The 25,662-nt window shown below is 45.8% G+C and overlaps 1 protein-coding gene across 1 annotated transcript in view; it reads left to right on the top strand.

Moving 5' to 3' along the window:
* DOC2B (double C2 domain beta) overlaps positions 1–25,662 on the top strand; it is a 151,990-nt gene that overhangs the window by 19,587 nt on the left and 106,741 nt on the right. Inside the window, exon 2 of the mRNA XM_063296438.1 lies at positions 16,644–16,723. Within this exon, the coding sequence (XP_063152508.1) occupies positions 16,644–16,723 (80 nt within the window). The remainder of the gene's footprint in view (positions 1–16,643; positions 16,724–25,662) is intronic.

Raw genomic sequence — 25,662 nt, forward strand, 5'->3', positions numbered from 1 at the left:
GGCGGCCATATAAATCTAAAGAAATAAATAAGCCAATATGCAAATATGAAGACCTGGTCTTTGTTAATTAGCCTCGGCAGGATCCATGCTTGCAGTCTGTTCAGCCTATAAAACAGATGTTCTGCAATAAATTATGTTCCTTTTCTTTACGAGCTGCTGACTGGCTAGTTTTGCAGGGCGACGAGGAATCAGCCCCCCCCCCAAAACAAAACCTGGGGACACATTAATTAATACCATTTTTGCAGCATCTCCAACAGTTTAGAGTGCTTTTGGGTTTAATGGCTTCATTATACTTACGAATGACCTTAGTCTATATTTATAAAGAAGTGTGAGCTTCAGGTTTGACCACTATTTTGCCTTGGGGGAGTTGGGGGCCTTTTTCACTCTGCCCCCTCCTCTTGGTGTGCCCTGCCAGCCCTACAAGGTAGACCAGATCAAGAAACTGACTCCACAGAATGGCTAGAACGACATTTTGTGGAGAGAGGCTGAAGCAACAGCATCTTGCAAGTCTGACTGTGTTTTTTCTCCCCTCCCTCTTACTGCCCCTTCCTAATCCCATCTCCTTTCCTCGGGCTCTGCTCTGGTTCTTTCTCAACCTTAGCAACTTTAAGATGGGTGGACTTCCACTCCCAGAATTCCCCAGCCAGCATGCTGGGTGGGGAATTCTGGGAGTGGAAGTCCATCCATCTTAAAGTTGCCAAGGCTGAGAAACACTCCTCTAACAGCTTCTGAATACTCCCTTCAAGGCCTTCTCCCCGGCTCTCTACGTTCCCCCAAACTTGCTCTAATTCTTACTCAAGGGTGTCCACTGGAGGGGGCGGGTTCTATAAAGTCAAGATGGCGACTGTGCGATTGAAGTCCCACCCCTTTTTATGTGCACATAAATGGGGCGGGGCTTTGATTGTACAGTCGCAGCTGCCATGTTGACATTTTTGACCTCGTGTGGGATGGCCCTGCCTGGGGTGAAGGAATGTTCACGGGTGTGTCAAAATTTGCAAGATGGCTGGCCCCAAATTGTGGTCCTGCAGATTCTGTCACACTCCATGTAGACATTCCCGCTGGAGGGGTAGTCAAATGGAAGGGCTGATGGAGCAGAATTGCCCAAGGGTGCAAGTATGTTGGGACAGTAATCCCCCAGAATTCCCAGTAAGCATCATTGAGGATGATGGACATTGCAGTCCCCACATATCTGACCAGTGGGAACTTTTCAGCAGAGCAATTCCTTGTAAAAATATGATTTTAAAATACACATTTTTTAAAAAAGCCCCATGCTTTGAAATATGTAATTCCCCCCACCTGCTTCCATTTTCTTTTCAAGGTTGCTGTTTTCTCTGCTAGAAAAATGAAGGGAAATATCCTTTCCAAAATGAAAAAGACCCCTTTCTCTTTGGTATATTGCAAAACCGGAAGTATTGCAGACTCTCCATATTAGCCTGAGAGGTGAAGATTGAATTAGTTTCCTCCTGAATGCTAGACAAACAGCATTATAGGCAGTCCTTGACTTATGCTCATTCATTCAGTGACCGTTTGAAGTAATAACAGTGCTGAAAAAAGTTACTTATGACCACTCCTCGCACTTACAACTGCCATAGCACCCCTTCAGTCACGTGATCAAAATTCAGGCACTTGGCAACCAGCATGTATTTACAACGGTTGCAGCATTCTGGCATCACATAATCACCATTTGCAATCTTCTCAGCCAGCTTCCAACAAGCAAAGTCAATGGGAGGAGCCAGATTCGCTTAATGTCTATATGCTTCACTTAATGACCATGGCAAAGGTTGTAAAATCAGGTGTGACTCACTTAATGACCACCTCATTTAGTGATGGAAGTTTTGGTCCCAATTGTGGTCGTAAGTCGAGGACTATCTGTATATGACACCTTGTGCCCTCTGCACATGCCTTTGGCACGTCTCAACCTTTGGGGGTTCTTGAGAACCAGCCACCATCTGCTTCTGCTGCCAACTCACTCAAGGGCTGTCTCGGCAACCAGAGTGAGCCTGCCTTCCTGCACCACGGCAAATGTGTCTTCTGGGTGTCATTTGTGGCTTCATTAAAATGCCCACCACAATCGCAGTCTTTGTTTCTTGCATGCAACTTGAGCCCTGCTGGAGTTGTCTGGGGAACCTGGTTCTTGCTTTGATCATTTTAAAAAACCCGCAGCTCTGTTTGAGTTGTCGGTTGCCGGCAGCAATCAAAAGATCCTTGGCATATTCCCCTTGGGAGTTCAGGAAGGATTAACCTGGGCCCAGAGTTGTGATGCACACAAAAACAAGACTTTCGATGCTTCTGGGTCCCACGTTTCTAAAGTGCAGCCTTGGCCAGTAAAGCTGGAATTTGAAACAACCCCAGGATTTTTCCTTGCAACTGGGTAAGCCCTCCTGGACAACTTTGCTGGGTGGAATGCCAAAAATTCCTCCTGGTGTTCCAGACAAGCTTTGGCGTTTGTTTGTTTTTTCCTCCAGAGAGAAAGAGGATTTGGGTGGCAGCCTCTTGGAGAGAATGGAGGGTGTGTGTATGTGTGACTTTGTGCTCCTTGAATGAAGAGAAAATTGTGCAATGGACAATCCAGAGGGAAATCCTGTCCTCCATTTGCCCCATTCTCTCCAAGGGTCTGCAACCTCCTTAGCTACCCAGGAAGGGTTCTCAAAACTGCTCAAGGCAGTGTTTCTTGACCTTGGCAACTTTAAGATGTGTGGACTTCAACTTCCAGAATTCCCCAGCCAGCTTTGCTTTCCCCAGGATTCTGGGAGTTGAAGTCCACACATCTTAAAGTTGCCAAGGTCAAGAAACACTGGTTCAAGGGATTTTCAGATGCCCTATAAAGGAGGGAGGGAACCCATTCTCTGTCACTTTGCAGGGCAGCCCAGAACCAGCAAGGAAATAGGTCAGGTGTAATGAGGAAGTTCTGGATAGTTAGAGCTCAGGCACTGAATTGGGTTCCCTGCTGTAAAACATTCTCTTAACATTCTAGTCCTCAAGAGACTTAAGGTTGGGGAATAGTGGACAGCCATTTTTGAGCTCATTCCAGCCTCAGTTTGGAGACCTCCAATGAACTGCCACGAGACAGCTGATGTGCTCTTCACCGAGGGATAGAAAAGCTTTCGGATATCCCGCACAGCACAGGGGTTGGACTAGTGGGCCTCTGAGGTCCCCACCAGCTCTGTGATTCTATAAAAGTGTATGCGCAGCCATTGGAGGCTTTGGCATGGTGGAGGAGCGGGCAACAGAACACAACGCCGCCAACAGAAGTCCCCTTCACCAGCCAAAACATGCCAAAGAGAAATGTGAAAGCGTTTCCCTCCGTAGAAAAACGGAAGCTTGTTTTCACAGAGGATGAAAACTTTTAAGGCTCTGCAAGGCATCATCTGGTACAGCCTTAATTGGAAGGATTATCCAGCAGATGCAAAGCAAACATGCTGAATGCTGTATGAAAACAAACATATTCCCTGCAGCACCCGGACAGCAAACTTTTCCATTTGGTTATACAATGCCCCATTTGCTTTCCCTTCAATGTCTCTCCCTCTTTGAAAAGCTTGCATTTATTTGCAACGCCTATCAGCTGCTGGATGATTTGAAGGGGGAAAACTTGCAGGAAGAGGAGAGAAAAGAGAAGACGAACCGCTTGGTTTCCAACGGAAGCCGATGACATCACACACCTTGTGACATCATCCCCCCAAAGACGGGCCTTGCCGTGAGCATCCGCGGATTAGACTTTGTGAACAAATCCAGCGTTTCCAAGAATGCCCCTTTATTGCTGCGGAGAAAACGCAGGAGCCCAGACTGAGCAAAACCTGCCTGCTGCATTTCTGCCATCGTGGCCTTTTTTATATTTTATTTTTGCTCCAACTAATAAAATGGTTTTTTTAAAAAAAAACCTCATACGTTAAACCGAGTAAAAGGTCAATTGTGGGAATGCTGCCGTGGCTCAGAGGCATCTGGAGAAGCAGGTTTGCATATATATATATATATATATATGGCTGTGGTTTTTTTTTTTTTTTGCAATCTTGGAGTTTCTAATTAAAAACGTGATTGGAGGATTAATGTCAAGCGTGAAGCACAGCAGAAGTGGGGTGGGGGGGAGAGAAAACAGCTTGCAAAGGGGCTGCTGTTTGTGCTAAGGGCCAGTGGCAGGGCATGAACCAGCTTGGCAGGCGAGAATTTGATCTCCTCACAACCCAGATTCCTTGCAGATAGAAATCCACTTAGTTGCACACTGCAGATATAACTGGTGGGGTGTTGAACTTTCTCTTGCAGCTTCTCAAAGTTTGCTTGCTCTGCCAGCTGATTCCTGTTTTTCTCCTTTTTCTCAGTATTGGTTCAGAGGCCATCCTTGGACCCAATAGTGTTGGACAGCTTTCATCCAGTATCCAACCAACCCATTTTAGGGAATGTTGTCAGCCTTCCCAGGCAGACCAGATAGGAATCTCAGCCAGATGAGTTAAATGCATTTGATCTTAATGCTACATTGACAGAATCTGGCAAGTCTGAAAGTACAATTCTCCCGCTGTCTCCTTTACAGCCTGAGAAACTAGGGAGGGTCCCTTCTGAGCCTCTTTCTCCGCCCATTATGCGGCTGTGGGCTATGCCGCCTCTTATCTGACCGTTCCCTAGGCAGCATCTCTTGGCCCCGTCTCTCCAGGTCTTTCTCACATACCGTTACAAAGGTTGGGAAGGTGATTGGCTCTCAGCTTCAGAGGACCCTGGAAGAAGTGGATTATCTGGACCCCTTTTAGTTAGGGTTCAGACCTGGGTATGAGACCAGGATGGCATTTACTGCACTCATGGATGATCTCTGGTGGGAGTGGGATGGGGAGGTGTATCCATCCTTGCTCTTCTTGACCTCTCTGCTGTGGTCACGTGATCACCATTTTTGACCTTCTTGGCCAGCTTCTGGCAAGCAAAATCAATGGGGAACTGCATGATTCATTTAATGACCATGTGGTTCGCTTAACGCCTGCAGTGATTTGCTTAATAACCGCTACAAAAAAGATCGTAAAATCAGGTCAGATTCGCTTAATGACTGCTTTGCTTAGCAACTGAAATTCCCCTCTCAGTTGTGGACATTAAGCGAGGACTCCCTGTAAATAAATAAATAAGTTTCTCTTTAATTTCTCTGGGTAGGTTTGCCAAGCTTACTCGTTAGCGTTTGGAAGTTCCTGCTGCTGGCGTAGTTTTTTTCCGTAAGCTTCCCTGGCTGTGTACATTTTCTAATCTGAGAGAGAAGAAAACTAAGACTGCTGCATGTTTTTCAACTACTTGCTATTTTTGATTTCTCTATAGACTCCTGGATAAGCCGAGAATTTTAGGTGCGAAAATGCGCCCCCAAAATTGGGTTCGGCTTATCCATGGTTAGGCTCCTTGCAAGTAAATAAGGTGATATTTTTTAAGTACCTGTATTTCCTGTATATCCTCAGGTATAAGCCCATCTGTGGATAAGCTGACCCTCGAACCTTTAACCGAAATGCCATGCAAGATGCGGTTGCCTTATCCGTGACTGGCACATTTTTCATGGTATTTTGGTTAAATATCGCGGATGGGCTTATCCTTGGGTATATATCACCCTGAAGCCTCCCTGGCTGCTGATCCATCATGTGCTGGAAAAGGCCCCTGGGGGAGAGTGTTTGCACAACCCATTTAACGTGACTGCTGAATTCATCTATTCTGTGCAAGCTACAATGAGCCACAAGCAACAGCAGTACAAGGTGGGTACAATTCCAGGTGCCACGTTTCTAGAAGGATGTTGATGGATTAGGAGAGATTCACAGGAGGGCGATGAAGATTATAGCGGCTGCAGGGCTTGCATTACTGGTTTAAGAGGATTGTGGTAGCTAGGTACCTGCCCAAAAAATGGGCCGCTGCACCCCAGGTGACGCTCTGCCAGGCGTGTGTCATGTCCGCCGTTGCAATGTTCAATGTACATCGTAACGTTTCTCATGCCATGGTGCTGACGCGCGTTCCGGTTGGGAGGGAGCTGCTGGGGGACCTTGTACCAGGCTGTCTATCTTTCTTCACTGGGATGGAATGTGTTTGGGTTATCATTTGTGTTCAAGGTCCTTTTTGCCCGTTGATTAGCAGAACTCGTTAGGGACACCTGGGATGGGGAATTTGAAATGGTTGAACGAGGGGAGGGCTTACATTCGCACCGAGGGTTTTAGTTTGTATTTGGCGCACTTCTGCTCATTCTCAGCCTTCTTTGTACTTGCACACTATTCTTAAATAAATCAGATATTACCAAGCTCCCGCTTGAGAGTCTGTGAGTGTTTTAGGATAGGCAACCGTTACAGCGTGATGCTCCAGGGGGCTGAAAACCATAGGATTTTCTATTGTAGCGTTTCAAGAAACTACGACTTCCTTCTTCTGTAAATTGGGGGAGAATCTAGAATACAGGTAGTCCTCGCTTAACAACCGTTCATTTAATGACGGTCAGAAGTTACAACGGCTTTGGAAAAAGTGCTTTATGACCTGTATTCACACTTACGACTGTTGCAAAATGTCACACCACCCCCACAGTCACATGGTCACAACTTGGGCACTTGGAAGCCGGCTCACATTTATGACCAGTTGCAGTGGCCTGCAGTCACGTGATCATGACTTGCAACCTTTTTTGCCAGTTTCTAGCAAAAAACATCCACTGGGGAAGCTGGATTCACTTAATGACTGTCATAAAAATAGTGTAAAATCGGGTCCGGTCACATGGTGACTCACTTAATGACCACACTGCTTAACAACCAGTTTTTTGGTCCATCATGGTTGTTAAGTGAGGACTACCTATTCATGATTTTGCAGTGTCCCCTTCAGTTTGAAATGGACAGGTCCAGAAAAGGACTGGGGGGGGGCATTTAGGGAAGAAGCTAGAAAGATCTGCAGGGAGGAAGGAAAGACAAATGATAAAAACAGCCCTGTTCTGTTGCAGCCCTACTCTGCTCCTTTTGTGTGTGCGGGTTGCGATGTTGCACACAGACATAAAAGCAGGGAGCTTGCATCATGATGCGCAATGCTGTTTCTGATGTTTCGGAAACAGGCATTCAAATTCCAGTTCACTTGCGGTTTCTTAGCCAATCTCCCTTTTCGCCTGAATTTCCCATCTTTAAATGGGACCTTTTGTTTCCTTATTTGATTGAATTCAGCCTTTATTTGGGAGAGTCAGCACAGCAGAGAGACTCTCCTCCATTAAATCAATGAGCCGATGGTGGTTCTCCTTTCTCATTTTTGCAAATCTTTCAAGCTGGGTTTTTCTCGGCTCATCAAAGTTGAAAATTGTTTTTAGACTTCGCTCTTCAATATTTCTGCCTGGTGGCCCACGTTTCTGCAAACATTTTGGTTTGCAGTTTTGCAGGCAGTTCCCTCTTTTCCCCAATAGATTAGGGAAATATATGCTATTTTCATAAATACATGATATTTGTATACATGGAGTCCTTGCTTAACGACCACAATTGGGACTGGAATTTTGGTTGCTAAGCAAAACAGTCATTAAGCAAACCCAACCCGAATTTACGACTTTGTTTTCAGTGGTCGTTAAGCCAACCATTTGGTCGTTAAGCGAATTGCACGGTTCCCCATTGATTTTGCTTGCCAGAAGCCAGCTGGGACAGTCGAAAATGGCGATGAAATGACCACGGGACGTTGTGATGGTCATAAATGCGAACCGGTTGCTAAGCACCCAAATCACAATCGTGTGACTGTGGGAACGCTGCGACGGTCCTAAGTGTGAGAACCGGTCATAAGTCGTTTTTCCCAACACTGTCATGTTCACTGTTTCAATGTAGTTTATACATCGTAACGTTTCACATGCCATGGCGCTGACACGCGTTTCTGTTTGGGAGGGAGCTGCTGTGAAACCTTGTGCCAAGCTCTGTATCTGTGTTTGTTTCAATGGAATGTGTTTGGGTTATGTTATCTGTTCAAGGCCTTTTCCCGCAGACCATCAGAAACTGTTAGGAGCACCTGGGATTGTGAGCTTGAGAAGATTCTACGGGGGAAGGGATCTCATTTGCACCGAGGGTTTTTAGTTTGCATTTGCGCGCTTTCATCATTCTCAGCTTTCTCTGTGATCCTGCATACTATTCTTTAATAAATCAGATATCTTTGAATTCCTGTTCATGAGTCTGACAGTGTTTTAGAATAGGCAATGATCACACACTGTTGTAAGTCCGAACCATCACTAAACAAATGGTTGTTAAGCGAGGAATACCTGTATACATTTGCCTGATATAATTGATTATCTGCCATTGAGTCAGGGTTGACTCCTGGCAACCAGATAAATACTTTTTCTCCGTGATGGTTTGTCCCTAATCTGGTCCTCCGAATCTTCCAGTGCTGCCCCATCGCCACTGTCACTGCGCCCCTCCACCTTGCTGCTGGCCGTCCTCTTCCTTCCAAAGGCAACCCCAATTTTGCCTTGTCTATTGCCTAAAAAACACCCCAACACGGAAGTAGATGGCATGATATTCGCAGGCAATCTAAATCGCTTTCTCTCCGACTTTGAAAACGTGGGCCGTAATTCCACTATCTTCTGATCTGAGCAAATGGCTTTCTGAGCAGCTGGAAGATTCAAGGTGACCTGGACTCAGGAGAGGGAATCCGTAGCACAGCCTTTCCATCCATCAGTGCCCGGTGCCAGCGCTGGCATTCCAGCTTAGCTACTTTGGGCAAATAACCCAAGGGGAGACAGTCAAGGGCACTACTGGCCTCTTTAAGGAGCAGGCGGAGCAGATGGGCCAGAGGTATTTCAACACGGGGACAGGGTGTGTGTGCGCGTGCAATTGTGCCCTGCGGGAGCTGGACTTTATGACACTAAGCCCCATGCTTCTGGATGCTGTGATGGCTTTTTGCCGGATTTCTCAGCCTGGTGTCTGCTTCCTCCTTCTCTCCACCCTCCATTTCTTCCCCCCACCATCTTTTTAAAAACTCTTTTCTTAGAGGTTTTAACAATAGAAAAAGATGATACCAACTGAAACGAAAAAGAAAGGAAAGAATAGAGAAAAGAAAAAGTGCAGAAGGAAAAAGAAAAGAGAGAAAATGAAAAAAGAATACTTAAAGAAATGACTTCCGATCTTCTTTAGAAGACATACAAGCAAACTTAGCATTTCTCTACCCTTTCTGATATTATGTTACATAAATCACTTCCTCCCATATTCCAACACTTATCCATCCACAAAAGTCATTAAACATTTCTGTCCAGGATCAGCAAAAAATCCATAAAGGCACCCAGAACCTTATAAAAGTCACTCCCCATTCCTTTTTCATGCATTTTCATGCCTCCATTCTCTAACCCAGTGTTTCTCAACTTTGGCAACTTTAAGCTGCGTGGACTTCAACTCCCAGAATTCCCCAGCCAGCATTGATGGGGAATTCTGGGAGTTGAAGTCCACACAGCTTAAAGTTGCCCGGGTTGAGAAACACTGCTCTAACCGTTGCACAGTCCTGGCTGCCATCTTGACTTTTTTGAACACACACCACTCCACAGATACTCCTTGTTCTGCTGTCTTTCTTTTTTGCTTCCTTGGGAAAACCTCAATGGAAAGCCTGCAATTTGGACTCTGGCTAGAACAATATATGTAACAATTGGCCTATGGAGCTAGAAAATACTGTGCAGTAGAGTTTACACAGTGCAGTTCATTTGATTTCTGCCTAACTTCCTTTCTGGTGGCTTTGCATGATACGCTGAGTTGTAGGCTGACCGAATGGGCTGGGTTGGCAAACCAGGACCGAGCCACCGAGAGACCCAGCAAATCGAGGTTAAGGTTCATTAGGCTTTGGAAGCTGTGTGGATCCAGGCATTGGGTAGATCGACCCTTGTTTAACTGAAACAAGGGTGATCCACACGTTTTTTCAAGCAACAGGGATTTGGAGCAAAGTCCTGGGTCGTATGTGGCTCCCCGTATAAAGCGATAAATGTTTTGCAAACGGTTAGTCCGGGCTGCGGGCAAAAGCGCCTCCCCTTTGGCAGCCCACTGGCAGGAGGAAAAGGACGGACAGAGAGAAAAAGTGCATAGAGGGAAACCAGAGTTCCAGAACCCTAGAACTGGAAGGGATCCTCTGAGGCCATCTAGTCTAACCCCCTGCTTAGGGCAGGGATGCGAAGTGAAGCATTCCAGGCAGCTGGCCGCCTCACCTCCAGCAAAGGGGAGCCCACCCCTTCTCTGGATCAGGCGTTCCCCTTTGAAACAGCTCTTCTCTCCCTGGCTCCCCCTTCTTCTATCCAGCCGCAGTTCTGTCTCCTGAAATCCCCGCGCTGCGTTCTGTCCTGCCCTTGGGGGTGACGGGGACAAGTGTGGGCCTTCTCTGCGTGTGGTGTGTTATCAGATATTTCGGGCTGTCGTATCTTCTCGAATTCTCTCTTCTCAAGGTGAAACATTCCTAGTTCCTTCCATCTCTCTGCTTAGGGTTTAAGTTTCTGTTTTCCGGTCTTCTTTTTGATTTTCTGTAAATCTCTTCCAGTTTCTCTGGATCCTTCTTAAAAGCACCAGAATGAGAATACAGAAGTTGAGGTGGGGCCTGACCAATGCAGGGAGAGGGAGGGAGGGAGGGAGGGAGGGAGGAAAAGAGAAAGAAAAAAAGAGAGAAAGAGAAAGAGAAAGGGAGGGAGGGAGGGAGGGAGGGGGGGAGGGAAAAGAGAAAGAAAGAAAGAAAGAGAAAGAGAAAGAGAAAGAGAAAGAGAAAGAGAAAGAGAAAGAGGGAGGGAGGGAGGGAGGGAGGGAAAAGAGAAGAAAAGAAGAAAGAAAGAAAGAAAGAAAGAAAGAAAGAAAGAAAGAAAGGGAGGGAGGGAGGGAGGGAGGAAAAGCGAAAGAGAAAGAGGAAAGAGAAAGAGAAAGAAAGGGAGGGAGGGAAAAGAGAAGAAAAGGAAGGAAGGAAGGAAGGAAGGAAGGAAAAGAGAAAGAAAAAGAAAAAGAGAAAGAAAGAAAGAGAAAGGGAGGGAGGGAGGGAGGGAGGGAAAGGAGAAGGAAGGAAGGAAGGAAGGAAGGAAGGAAGGAAGGTGGAGGGAGGGAGGGAGGGAGGGAGGTGGGTTTCAGCTCTGCCAATCTTTGTCATTTGACACTTGACACACAGACTGCAACAGAAAAATAAGATTTCCACATTTTCAATGCGTGGAGTAATCTTCCCAACGATTTGTGTAAGGCAGAGCAACCCTGCACTATATTTCATCTCCACCTTACTGAGAGGTGAAACGGAGGCTGAGAGATTGTGCCAGATGTAACATTTGCTCTGAGAAACACCATCCTCTCCTCCCATCTCTGGAAATCGTCCTTTTCGAATGAGACTGTTAGTCTTTTCTTGATGGCCTTGCGGAATAGAAAATGGGTTTTCAAAATATAGATCCCCCCCATCGTTTTTTTCCCAGGATGCTGAACCTTGCAGAACATATACAGTTCTTATTTTTGAGATATTTTTGTGGGTTTCCATGAGGGCTGGAACCTTAACAGATTGAACAGGGGGACCAGATGCCTTCTGCCTCCAGCCTCTGGGCCAAGGCAGGGGACAGGGGCGGGGATTCACCCATTGCATTGCGGCATGTGGCTAATTCGCCCTTTCTCACATTAGTGGCCGGGAACTGTTTGGCAAAACCGTTCTTACTGCTTGGATCCAACCAGAACCGCAGCAAGAGAGAAGCAGTGCTCTTCTGCCAAGGAAGACAGACTGCGTTTCTCACTTCGGCTTGCTTATTTGATTTAAACAAAGAGCGTCTGTTTCAATATTTAGCTTCCCTTCCTCATTGTGCGCGTTGAACTATCCTTGGATTTTCTCTGCACCTGAAGGTGGGGAAATTTCTTCCCCACCGTCTCTGGCTCCCACGCGTGCACACAGAGCTCGGCTTTTCAAGTGCAGCCTGTGGATTCCTGTCTGATTGTGTCAACTTGCGGAAAAGAGACGGGAACGTGGCTGCTCTAGAACCCCCTTGCGCAGCCCCGAGAATACAGGGGTTAAGCAGTGACTCAATTCAACAGGTAGAGATTAGAGTTATCCTAAAATCCCAATTTAACAATAATAATCTGGCTGGGTTGGACCGTACAGTAATTCAACCGGCTCCCAATGACCCTCAGGGTCAAGACGGAAGAATGTTCAGCCGTCACCCCCGATGGTCTCTTTCAGGCACCTTCCGGTGTAGCTTTGAGAACTGCTGGTGACACAATGTGTGTGTGTGACCCATTGGAGAGATTGTGCATTTGAAACTAGCTGCCACACCGTCATGAGGCTGACTTTATCTCCTCTCCTGCCCAGGAGCCATCCTGAACGTTTTTGGTCAAATAGAGGTCGTTCTTGCTTAACAACCATTCATTTAGTGAGGGTTCAGACTTATGATGGTGCTGGAAAAACGACTTAGGACCAGTCCTCACACTTACGACCGTCACAGCGGCCCCACAGTCATGTGATCATGATTTGGGCACTTGGCAACCGGTTCGCATTTAGGACTGTCTCAGCATCCCATGGTCACATGATCACCATTTCCCACCTTCCCGGCCAGCTTGTGGCAAGCAAAATCAATGGAACCGCGTGATTCACTTAACAACCGCATGGTTTACTTAACGCCCATGGTGATTTGCTTAATGGCCGCCTCAAAAAAGGTCATAAAATCAGGTCAGATTCTCTTAATGACTGCTTCACTTAGCAACCTAAATTCTGGTCCCAACTGTGATTGTTAAGTGAGGACTACCTGTAGTTCCTCCCCGCTGCTTATTCTGATGGCCCCATCCAAGGAGAGCCTTGTGTTACATCCAACCCAGTTTGCTTGGTCCCTCGATTAGGGACTGCAGTGACCTGAAACAGGCAACGGGGTGCAAGAAATTTCACATCAGCCTAGGGTTCGGCTGACTGCTGGGAAGCATTTTAATGCGGAGGTGGGGAAAAGTCCTTTTGTCGAGTGGCATGGCTATCCCTCACCGCTTGCTTAGGCTACTGCAAGGCGTTGTGCTTGGGGCTGCCTCTGAAGAGCACCAAGCTTCAGCTGGCGCAGAATGCAGCGGCACGAATGCTCACAGGGGCTTACCAGCGGGTACATATTGCAACGCACTTGTGTGTCCTGCGTTTTTGACCGGTGTTCCAGAAGTCCCTCAAGGCCTGGCTGTGTCCTCAGGCCTGGGGACTGCAGGAGACGGTGAAATTTTAAGACGGCTCCAGTACTGTGGTTAACACTGACTCCCTCCTCTGCCTTGTGGGTTTTTTTTTTAAATATATGTTACTAACGACTGGTTTATATTTTACTAATGACTGTTTTTATCTGTTTATTGTTTTAATTAATTGTTGTACACTGCCCAGAGTCGCTTTTTGTGAGATGGGCGGCCATATAAATTCGATAAACAAACCAATAAATAAAATAATGGCTTTTGCAGTTCGGCCTGGCACATCTTGCTGCTTTGATCATGCTGGGAGAAACAGCTGGCTGTCCCCCATTTGCAGGCGGTTAGGTGGCTGAAGCCCAGAGGCCTTGTTTTTTCTGCCTCGGGGGTGTCTCCCTGGCATGGCCTACAGGCCCCCAGTGTTCTCTGCCTTCTGGAAATGCAGTTTTTCTGGAGGGCGTTTGAGAGTTGGCACCAGATACCATCCTGGGATGCAAAGGATTGCTTGTTTGTTTGGGGTGTGTTTGATTTCTCATTACTCATTTCTCATTGTTTGCTTTATTTGGGGAACCTGCTGAGAGTCTATTTCAGATCGCATCAGGCTAGAAATGTGATAAATAGATATATGAATAAATAAATAATCTACAAATTTTTTTTAATCTGTTCAATCCTGTCTGATTCTCGGAGACCGCCTGGACAAGTCCCTGCAGTTTTCTTGGCAAGGTTTATCCAAAGTGGTTTGCCGTTGCCACCTTCCTAGGGCTGAGAGAAAGTGGCTGGCCCAAGATCACCCAGCTGGCTTCGTGTCCAAGGCAGGACTAGAACTCACGGTCTCCCGGTTTCTAGCCTGATGCCTTAACCACTACACTACACTGGCACTCTAATCTACACATAGCATTAGATTTATGATACATATCATAAATCACACCACCACACTGTCCTCTTTCAGGATAACTGCAAGGGTGTCTGCAGGAAGGGTCAGAAAAGTCAAGATGGCGGCTGCAACCATGCAATCCAAGCCACCCTCTTGACTTTTTTTACCCCTGTGTGTATACAAGCAATACTATGCAAAATGCAGAAAAGACCAGCAATGTTTGGCACTAAAACCTTTGTCTCTCCAGTCAGAATCTAACAACAGCCTTGTGAGGTAGGCTACATAGAAAATAGGATGGGTCCAAAGTCCCCCGGGGAGCTTCTGTGGCTAAGGGAAGGCTTGAACCTGTTTCCCCCTCCTCCTGGTTGAGCCCTTTGCCCGCTGCCTCACTCTGTCTCTCTCTTTTACCTTCTCCTCTGTCCCTTTGTCCCCCTTCTTGATGATGCCCTTTTCCATTTGAAATCAGTCCTGGGAGGATGCCAAGCCCCACATCACCCATGCGATACCCTTGCTAGCCATGCCCGTACGGCTGAATCCCATCCCATCCTGGTTGGGGATGGAAGGCCACCATCAGGGCAGGTGTGCAAAGGTGCCATCAATCACAGCTGGCATGTGGCTTTGCCCCAGCAACAGAGTGTAAGCCCAAAATGATCTCCATGCCAACCTGTCCTCACCTTGGCACCTGTACAACCCACTCCTCCCATTGGAAGGCTGTTATTAAGGCAAGGACCTTGGGAAGATGACCTGCATCTGCAAGCCTTCCGGCTCTGCTGGCAGGTGCCCAGGTGGGGGGAAGACTGTGCCGTGGATCGAATGCCCAAGATTTCCAACCCTTTGGGTTCTTCCTGCCAATCTGCAGGAGCATTTGGAAAGATGTTTTGCAACAAAGGGCTGCGTCTCAGTCCCTTTTGGCAGGAGGACTCTAAAAACAGCACCTTTGGGGACCAAATTTGGTGCAGGGGGAGAAGCCAACCAAAGGACATGCTGGCTGGGGAATTCTGGGAATTGAAGTCCACATATCTTAAAGTTGCCAAGTTTGAGAAACACTGATACAGGTAGTCCTTGACTTATGACCACAATTGGGACCGGAACATCAGTCGCTAAGTGATGCGGTCATTAAGTGAGTCACACCCGATTTTACGACCATTTTGCTGTGGTTGTTAAGTGAATCATATGGTTGTTAAGCGAATCCACCTTCCCCCATTGACTTTGCTTGTTGGAAGCCCCCTGGGAAGGTTGCAAATGGCAATCACATGACCCTGGGATGCTACAACTGTTGTAAAGACATGCCAGTTGCCAAGCAGCCAAGTTTTGACCATGTGACCATGGAGACACTGCAATGTTTGTAAGTGCGAGAACCAGTCATAAGTCACTTTTTTCAGCACCGTCGTAACTTCAAACAGTTGTTAAACAAATGGTCATAAGTCGAGGACTACCTGTATAAATTCTGCCTTGGGCTTCCCAGTACAGACATACACACACAAATACACATAGGCACAACACTATGTTGCTACCCAGTGCAGACCCCCTCCTATGGCTACCACTTCTGGTTAATGGGGTTGGAAAGATTTCCCTCCTTATCTTGCTTATTTTTGGTTTATCTCAACCGGCGAAGAATTCTGAAGATTTCAACAGGTGGCCCCCTCTTTTCATGGAGGTCTGTGGTGAGCCACCCCAACATCATGTGCTTAATTTGTGTGATGATGTTTGAGTACCGCACATTAAGTGAACTCGAAAGCGATGTGGTCTTATCCCGGATATGGGGCTGAACCTAGCTGGGGCTATTTTTGGAGGACACGCTAAACCACGATCTCGCCAACTCTATTTTCACCTACCGTGTTGTGCGAACCCAACCTGTGTCGTTTATTTGTGTGTGAATTCAGGGTGCCCTGCACTTCAGGAAACTGAGTGGGTGGGTGCCTTACCACTTCTTACCACTCCATGTACAAACCAAGAGAGGCAAGGGCTGAGTCTGGAGATGGCGTTTGCGGCCACATTTTTTTAAATGGGCTCTTTGTTTGCCTACCGTAATTGGAATCTTGACAGGGCTCTGGTGGATTCCTACCTGTCGGATTTGAACAGACTATTTTTACCTTCGGTGCCTGGCGACGGGAGAGAAAGCTGGGCCTTCCCCGGGTTGAAAACTTTGCAATCAAAAGCTTTAGTTTTGCTCCAAGGGATGTAGGGTGTTGCGGGATCTGACCTGAAGGCGTCTCGAGTGGGACGGGCCCCAACTTGCAGTCGGGAGAGGAAAAAGCAACTGCACGAATAAACAACAAAAGAACAAGATGTTTGTGAAAAGTTGGTGTTGGTTTTCTGGGCTTCCGTCTGTACATTCCCCCCTCCCCTCCCCCAATTCCTCTCTCCAGTTTATTTTCCCATCCTTTGGCTCGACGCACACATTTCCCCCAGAAATAGCACCAGGGGAAAAAGTTGAGTGCCTTGAATCATCTTGTGAAGTTTGACCTTCAGCGCAAGCCTCCTGGAGCTGCGGCCCCCGACAACTTAATGGAGCCTCCAGTTCCAAAGCCAGTCTACCTTTGGGAGCTAAATCTCCACCGTTCCCCTGCAACCTAACAGCATCTTGATTATGCTGAAACCTGCAGTTAGATCTTTTTAACTTGTACGGTATATTCGCTTCGATTGGTAGAGTATTTTAAGAGGGACAAAAAGAATTTTCCTTTAATACGCTCTGCTTACTTCCTTTGCAGCTGCGCTGGGGACGTTGGATTTCAGCTTGCTGTATGATCAGGAAAACAATGCTCTTCACTGCACCATCAACAAAGCCAAGGTAGGTGCCTACAAACCTCTGGCAATACATCGGTTGCTCTGTGAATCAAACATAATGCAATTACTAAAGTCGATGTCCTGGGCATGGCACCTTCCCGCTTGTATCTTATGGTTCAGGTGTTCAGAGTCTCTATTTTCCAGTTCATTTCAAAAGTTGCTACAGTCCATCAAGCTTGAATCTAGTCATGCCAAAACAGTTTTAGGAGCAGACGAGCACATGGAATTCATCACCACTGGCTGCATCAGCTCATGGCCAGCAGATATACACGTAGTCCTCGACTTATGACCATTCATTTAGTGACCGTTTGAAGTTACGACAGTGCTGAAAAAAGCGACTTATGACTGGTCCTCGCACTTACGACCGTCCCAGCATCCCCACGGTGACGTGATCAAAATTCAGGCGCTTGGCAACCAGTATGTATTTATGACAGTTGCAGCATCCCAGGGTCATGTGATCTCCATTTGCAACCTTCTTAGCCAGCTTCTGACAAGCCAAATTAATGGGAGAAGCCAGATTCACTTAACAGCCACATGATTCAATTAATGACCACACAATTCGCTTAATGAACACTGTGATTCTCTTAACAATGGTAGCAGAAAAGGTCGTAAAATCAGGCGTGGTCACATGATGCCTTGCTTAACAGCCTCATCACTTAGCGACTGAAGATCTGGTCCCCATTGTGGTCATAAGTTGAGGACTCCCTGTAAACACATTTTAGTTCTTCCACAGAATAAAGCGGTCAATATGAGATTCAGTATGAGATTTTTCAATCCCCAGCTCTGGTTATACTTTGTGTAGGAAAGCAGAAGGCCAGCAAATTATTTTTCCTATCTTATTAGTGTATCAGCTAAGAGATAAAAGGGTCTTCTGCTGGATCTGGGCTTTCAGGTTTTCAACAAAGGTCATCCAGATACCTCCAAGAACGAAAGAAAGGTAGCAAGGAAATATCTTTTTCCCTGTTGCTGTTCTGCAGAAACATAGACAGAACAGCCTTAGGCCTTAATCTTGGGATTTGGGGATTAACCATCAGGACTAGCACATACTGTACTGTCTTTAAAATATGGCCAAACATTTGAATATGTATATTCCCCATCTCTCCTTTTGGAGGTAGGATGGAAGGCAGGAAAGCTTTGAATAAATAGAAGTCTGGCCTTTTGGAAAGGGAAGATGAGGAATTGGTGTTCCCACAACACACTTGACCGGGTAACTGAATTAACACATTTTCTGGGTTCATGTGAGATGTTCCACCCTCTAACCAAATGTTCTGGCTTCAGCCAACCTGCAAAGCCACAAAAGAATCCACAAGCTTAGCTGGGGTTTCTGAATGACCTGGTTAAGCTTGTTGCAAGGGTGTCCCCAAGGTATGGTCAAAAAAGTCAACATGATGGCCCCAGCGGGGTGCCTGCTTTTTATAAGAGGCAGAGGCTATACAACATCATCCTGGCCTTCGTCATAACACTTTTGACCATATCCTAGAGACACCCCTGGCCTGCGGTGTCAAGGAAGCCCATGCCTCTGCTGAATACAAGGAAGAAATCGAGCTTCCACATTCAGAGGCATTCTATAGCACATCCCTGCACGTTGGTCACTGCCATCCTGCTGGAACTGGGGCACGTGTCTTTTGTTCGCAACCAGGAAAGATCTTATTTTTTTTGCCTGCTGTGAATTTGTCCTGCATGGCGAAAACGGAGATGCGGAGTCTAACCAACGAATGCCAAGACTGGGTGGTCCGTTGAGTGAAGTGCTGTGTGGCAGGGAGACAGTCAATAAGGTGTTAAAACCCAGACCGAAAACTGTGGCTCCTTCTTTCCCTGCCACTCTGAAGGTCCTCCCTCCCCTCATTTAAAAAAAAAAGGAACGTAGGAAGCTGAACATGTGGTGGTATTCAGCGCGAGAGAGCAGGTGGGCGGACGAATGGCTGGGCCTGCTCCAAAATTCAGGCCCCATGATGGACATACACATCCCAAGCAGTGAAAAAGTTGGTGGTGCAATTGGGAAGAATGAGTAATTCCCGCCTCCCCGCTCCATCTAATGTTGGTTCCTGAACCGCCCCCTGTTTTCTAATTCCTTTCCTATGCTTCTCTTTTCCCTCAATCAACATCACTGCCTGAAAATTCTGCTTTGGAAGATGGCCTGTTTAGCTGTTTCCGCTCCCACCATTTCTGAGGGAAGGAAAAGTTCCCGCTGGCCATATTGCTGGGAGTGGGAGTCGGTGTCCGGGTGTTCAGGTGGGGGCTTCTGCAGAGCAACGGGGAGGACCCATCTCTGTGGGGTTGAGGAGAGAGAGGGAAAGATCTGAAGCTGCACCGCATTTCATCTAATGAAAGCCCTACATTACAGCCCTTGGTGGCCTTTTGATGGTCCTACATAGGACCTTTGGTGGTCCCGATAGGACTTTTGGTGGCCTCAATAGAGGGTTTGGTGGTCCCACATGGGATCTTTGGAAGTTCTGGTAGCACTTTTTGGTGGTCCTCCATAGGAATTTTTGATGGCCCCAGTACAACATTTGGTGGTCCTACATAGGATCTTTGGTGTTTCTGATAGGACATTTTGGTGGTCTAAGTAGGAGATTTCAGTGGTCCTATGTAGGACCTTTGGTGGCCTCACTAGGATCTTTTTCTGGTCCTGAAGAGGAAAATTTCTTAGCCATTCTTGTAGTTAGCACAACGGCTAGGTAGAGGTTAAGAGGCTGAGGCTAGATCACCTCAGGTTACCCACCTTAACCTATGATAGGTTTCAATCGAAGTGAATATTTGTAGCTCAGGGCTGAACTGCAGAGTCCTGGGTGCTCTCTGAGCCTTGTTGTTTTCTTGCAGACGTTTCATTGCCCGACTAGGCAGCATCTTCAGTGCGAGGAGGGAGAGGGCCTTGCTCTCTGTTTATACACTATGGCTTGCCCTGCTTGTGTTGCTGGGGGGGGGGGGGTGTTCTCAGGACCAAATTGACTGGGCTGTTGTTTGCTGCTGGGTTGATGGACTGAGTTAATATGATAGGTTAATACAACCCAGAGCTGTCCAGCTCGGTGGGAACCCAAGCCCCATCATCTCCAGCCACCTGGGATTGCTGTAGTGAAGCATAGCTGGACATTGCTGTAATGAATGCCTTTACCAATGAATTGCTCAGACTCAAAAGCAAAGTTTAAGTTCTGATTTTATTAGGGATAGAGTGCAAACACAAAGAAAGCTGAGAATGAGAAAAGCGTGCCTAAAGTCAAACTAAATAGCCCCGTTACAAACAGAGTCCCACCCCCCCTTCATTCATCACAACCCCACATTCCCAGGTGCTCCTAACGAGCTCTGCTGATCAACGGGCAAAAAGACCTTGGCACAAAAAGATAACCCAAACACATTCCTGCTTGGCACAGTGAGATACAGCTTTCGGTGCAAGGTTTATCAGCAGCTCCTTCCCAGCCCGGAACGCGCGTCAGCGCTCTGGCATGCGAACCGTTACGATGTACAGACACATCGAAACGATGAACAGGACAATTGCCCACTTAGAGAAGAGAGGTCTAAATCTTGGTGGGAAGATCCATGTTCTGCCCCACATCCTGTTTTAAAGGCTACCGTGGCTGAGTGGGCAAAGCAAGAAAACTGGTGGACAGACAGTAGAGCTGGATCTCTTAGCTGGAAGTTCTGCAAATGGTCAGCAAGTATTTCTGGTGTCCAGCTGTTGAACAGTGGCTGTAGGCAAACCATTCACTTCCTCTGCCAACATATGGCCCCTAAGCCCCTTTTCTGTGGAGGATCACCGCCTTCACCTGGTCAACACCCCTGAGATGCAACAAGGAAAGTACAGATCCATTTTATGATTCATCTTATGTTCCTGACACTTGTATTCTGTTTAGACTGCATTTTTTTTGGTTTTTGTTTTAAATGACAATATATTGAGTTATCTACAATCAATTAACGATATACTGGAAAATCATTTCTACGATACTTGTAAATGCCTTGTTTTTTTCCCTTCGTTTGTCTCTTTTTGACCCCCTTTTTTAATCTTTACCCTTCTTCATTTGCATATATTTGTTTTCTAAAGAAAAAATATACAAATGAAGAAGGGTCAAGATAAAAGAAAAAATAATAATAAAGATAAAGGAAAAAATATATTAAAAAGCATCATCTCAATATCTTCAAAAAAGTAATGTAGGACTCAAAGAACTGCAGAAACAAAGGAGAATACTTAGAGGCTTGATGGAATCTGAAAATGGTATACAGGTAGTCCTCGACTTATGACCACAATTGGGACTGGAATTTCCATCATAAGTTGTTCCGGTTGTAAGCTGAGTCACCACATGACCAGACCTGATTTTATGACCATTTTTATGGCAGCTGTTAAGTGAATCACGGGTCATTAAGTGAATCACTGTGGTCGTTAAGCGAATCCAGCTTCCCCAATGAGCATTTTTTTGCTGGAAAATGTTAAACAAACAGTCATAAATTGAGGACTACCTGTGACACAAAATTTGGAGCATTTGCTGGGCCTTATTTACAAATTGTGGAGGAAATGATTTCTAAACTGAGCAAGTTAAAGTTATGATTAAATCGCTGCAGAAGCTAGATACAATAATTGCTAAGTCAGAATGGAAAAAGACATTAAATTTACACTCAGTATTATAGTTAGAGAAAACCAATATAATATGTTTTATCAATACTGTACTCCAGTATTGATTGCTAAAATGGACCACTAATTCGCTAACGTTATTGGAAATGTAACAACCAGCTTGGATCTTTTTTATCATCTTTGGTGATGACGTGAAGTTCAGGGATTTGGGGAAACCATTTTTACCTAAATGAAATTCTAAAAATTGAGTTTCTTTTCCAGCCTGCTGCATTTAACAAAATGTTGCTAAACCTTAATTTCCTGCACTGAACAAGTTCTGTGTTTCCTGTTGGAAAGTACATGGTGTTCCTTCTGCAGAAAAATGGCTAATTAAGGTGTGGGGGCACACTTTGATGTGCAAAATAACTTCCTATTTCCAAAGTAAACCTGACAGAATTGAACTGCGCTTGGAAGCCATTCTAAGAAGATAACTTTCTGTGCCACATCTGAAATTTGGGTTTCTCTTAATATTCTAGCTCTAAAGGAGTCAGCATAGATCTTCAGAAGCTTGGGTAGAATTTACAGTGGCTTTTAATCTTATTTTATGATTGAGATAACTATTTCTATAGATCAGTGTTTCTCAACCTTAGCCACTTGAAGATGTATGGACTTCAGCTCCCAGAATTCCCCAGCCAGCATGTGGTTCCATCTTCAGCTACCAACACCCAGATAAGCAGGGATTAACATCAGGCAAGCAATCAAGCTGAAGTCCAGACATCTTCAAGTGGCTAAGGTTGGTTTCATGGAAAGAACCCAGAGCATGCCCTCCCAGCTAGATCTGGTAGAGTTGGCAGAGACAACAGGGGACTATTTTCCATCTTAATACAACTAACATTTATGTTGCAGATACAACTGGACCTTTTTTTCTGACTGTTCCATTTGTGGTGTGGTCAGGTGGTTCCCTCTTCCAGAAAATTAGAAATTAGAAACATCGGAGGTAAATTCCAGGCCAAAATGGGTATGATCAAAAACAAAGATGGCAAGGACCTAAGAGAAGAAGAAGAGATCAAGAAAAGGTGGCAAGAATATACAGAAGACCTGTATAGGAAGGATAACAATATCGGGGATAGCTTTGACGGTGTGGTCAGGGAGCTAGAGCCAGACATCCTGAAGAGTGAGGTTGAGTGGGCCTTAAGAAGCATTGCTAATAACAAGGCAGCAGGAGACGACGGCATCCCAGCTGAACTGTTCAAAATCTTGCAAGATGATGCTGTCAAGGTAATGCATGCTATATGCCAGCAAATTTGGAAAACACCAGAATGGCCATCAGACTGGAAAAAAATCAACTTATATCCCCATACCAAAAAAGGGAAACACTAAAGAATCTTCAAACTATCGAACAATGGCACTCATTTCACATGCCAGTAAGGTAATGCTCAAGATCCTGCAAGGGAGACTTCAGCAATTCATGGAGCGAGAATTGCCAGATGTGCAAGCTGGGTTTAGAAAAGGCCGAGGAACTAGGGACCAAATTGCCAATATCCTCTGGATAATGGAAAAGGCCAGGGAGTTTCAGAAAAACATCTATTTCTGTTTTATTGACTCTTCTAAAGCCTTTGACTGTGTGGACCATAACAAATTGTGGCAAGTTCTTAGTGGTATGGGGATACCAAGTCATCTTGTCTGCCTCCTGAGGAATCTGTATAACGACCAAGTAGTGACAGTAAGAACAGACCACGGAACAACGGACTGGTTTAAGATTGGGAAAGGAGTACGGCAGGGCTGTATCCTCTCACCCTACCTATTCAACTTGTACGCAGAACACATCATGCGACATGCTGGGCTTGAGGAATCCAAGGCTGGAGTTAAAATCGCTGGAAGAAACATTAACAATCTCAGATATGCAGATGATGCCACTTTGATGGCTGAAAGCGAAGAGGAACTGAGGAGCCTTATGATGAAGGTGAAAGAAGAAAGTGCAAAAGCTGGCTTGCAGCTAAACCTCAACAAAACCAAGATTATGGCAACCAGCTTGATGGATAACTGGCAAATAGAGGGAGAAAATGTAGAAGCAGTGAAAGACTTTGTATTTCTAGGTGCGAAGAGGACTGCAGATGCTGACTGCAGTCAGGAAATCAGAAGACGCTTAATCCTTGGGAGAAGAGCAATGACAAATCTCGATCAAATAGTCAAGAGCAGAGACATCACACTGACAACAAAGGTCCACATAGTTAAAGCAATGGTGTTCCCCATAGTAACGTATGGCTGCGAGAGCTGGACCATAAGGAAGGCTGAGCGAAGGAAGATGGATGCTTTTGAACTGTGGTGTTGGAGGAAAATCCTGAGAGTGCCTTGGACTGCCAGAAGATCAAACCAGTCCATCCTCCAGGAAATAAAGCCAGACTGCTCACTTGAGGGAACGATATTAAAGGCAAAACTGAAGTACTTTGGCCACATCATGAGAAGACAGGACACCCTGGAGAAGATGCTGATGCTGGGGAGAGTGGAGGGCAAAAGGAAGAGGGGCCGACCAAGGGCAAGGTGGATGGATGATATTCTGGAGGTGACGGACTCGTCCCTGGGGGAGCTGGGGGTGTTGACGACCGACAGGAAGCTCTGGCGTGGGCTGGTCCATGAAGTCACGAAGAGTCGGAAGCGACTAAACGAATAAACAACAACAGGTGGTTCCTAATTACTGGGGATTAATATTTAATTAAATGATGATGATGATGCTATCCGTTCTACCATGTCTGATTCTCGGCGATTCTATGGGCTAAATATTAATATCTGTTAAACATTTATTTCAATATTTAAATTAAGTTAATATTTAAATATTTATTAAGTGTTTAATATTTAATTAAATATTGCAGTCATTAATGTTCCAATAGAAGAGAATCTCTGTAGCTCAGGGCTGAACCGTGGAGTCCCTGGTGCCCTCTGAGCTTGGCGGTTGGCTGGCAGATGTTTCATGACCCAACTAGGCAACGTCATCAGTGCTGGTGAGGGTGGGCTTTGCTCCCTGTTTGTATACAGTGGCTCGCCCTGCCAGGGTTGTTGTTGGTTTTCGCCTTGATGGTTCCTCGATTAGGGTATTGTTCTATGCTTGATTGTTTGTATGGTGTTAATCCCTGTTTATCTGGGTGTTGGTTAATTAATGCTTTACCCATCCTCAATTTATTTCTTTAATGACAGGTACTCTGTGCATTTAATCCATTGCTCATCCCATCAGATAATAATCACTTACAGTTGCATGGTACAACTAAAGCTCTGTGGGGATTGAGAGACATCCCCAACCTCAAACATTGGTGCATTTTCTGGATGAACTCAGGCATGCCTTTGACTCCTGCTGCAACGGAGATTTTTTTTTGTCCCTCTGAAGCAGTTGCATCTTGACTAAGTTCACCCACTGTTTAAGGTGGGCCATTGTGGGCCTCTGTGTGAGTCCCTGCTTCACTCTTAGCTTGCCCTCTTGCTCAGAGGAACAGAGATGCATGCAGAGTGACGTGGGTGCACCTCTGTCAGATGCAATATACTAAATCTTATTTTTTTTCCCCACCAATATCTGGGATGGGCAGATAAATTAGAATTACTCTTTTTTAAAAGTACATCGGATAGCTGAAATTTTTTAAAAAATGCTTCTTTGTACAAGCAATCATTTGTATCACTATGCCATCCATTAGAACTCCGTCATCCTTGCCTCCCCTTGCTGGTGCTTTATTTTAAGTGAGAGCCACAATCAGTGATTATTTACTTGATGTTTATCACCAGCTTGTCTGCTTAGGAATGGCTCTGTTAAACGCTCCTCATCACGTTCTGCAAATGGCTTTTCTCAGGCAGTTGCATAATTGGCAACTACAGTGGTTTTTTTATGTTCATTTTTGCAGAAGCAGGCAAAAGGAGATAGGTAGCTGTTATGATGCTCTTAGCTGTGATTGCTTAGGAATGAAACTAAGCTCTTAGGAAGCTGGAGAATACTGAAAGACATGGGTTGATTTACTATGTGCCATCAAGTTGGTGTTGACTCTTAGTGACCACCTAGATAGATGTTCTCCAGGAGGATCTGTCCCCAACCTGATCCTTCAGCTCTTCCAGTGGTGCCCCCATCACCACTGTAACTGAGCCCATCCCCCTTTCTGCTGGCCATCCTCTTCTTCTCTTTCCTGCCATCTTTCCCAGCATTAGAGCCTTTTCTAGAGAGCTGGTCTTCCCATAATTTGTCTGAAGTAGAATAATTTGAACCTGGTCATTTGTGCCTCAAATGGGAATTCTGGGTTGATTTGTTTGATGATCCATTTGTTTGTTTTCTTGGCTGTCCACGGTCTTCTCAATCATCTTCTCCAGCACCAACCTTCAAAGGCATCAATACTCTTCCTATCCTGCTTCTTCTGGGTCCAACTTCCACT

Source organism: Candoia aspera, chromosome 1, assembly GCF_035149785.1.
Source record: "Candoia aspera isolate rCanAsp1 chromosome 1, rCanAsp1.hap2, whole genome shotgun sequence".
Lineage (NCBI taxonomy): Eukaryota > Metazoa > Chordata > Lepidosauria > Squamata > Boidae > Candoia > Candoia aspera.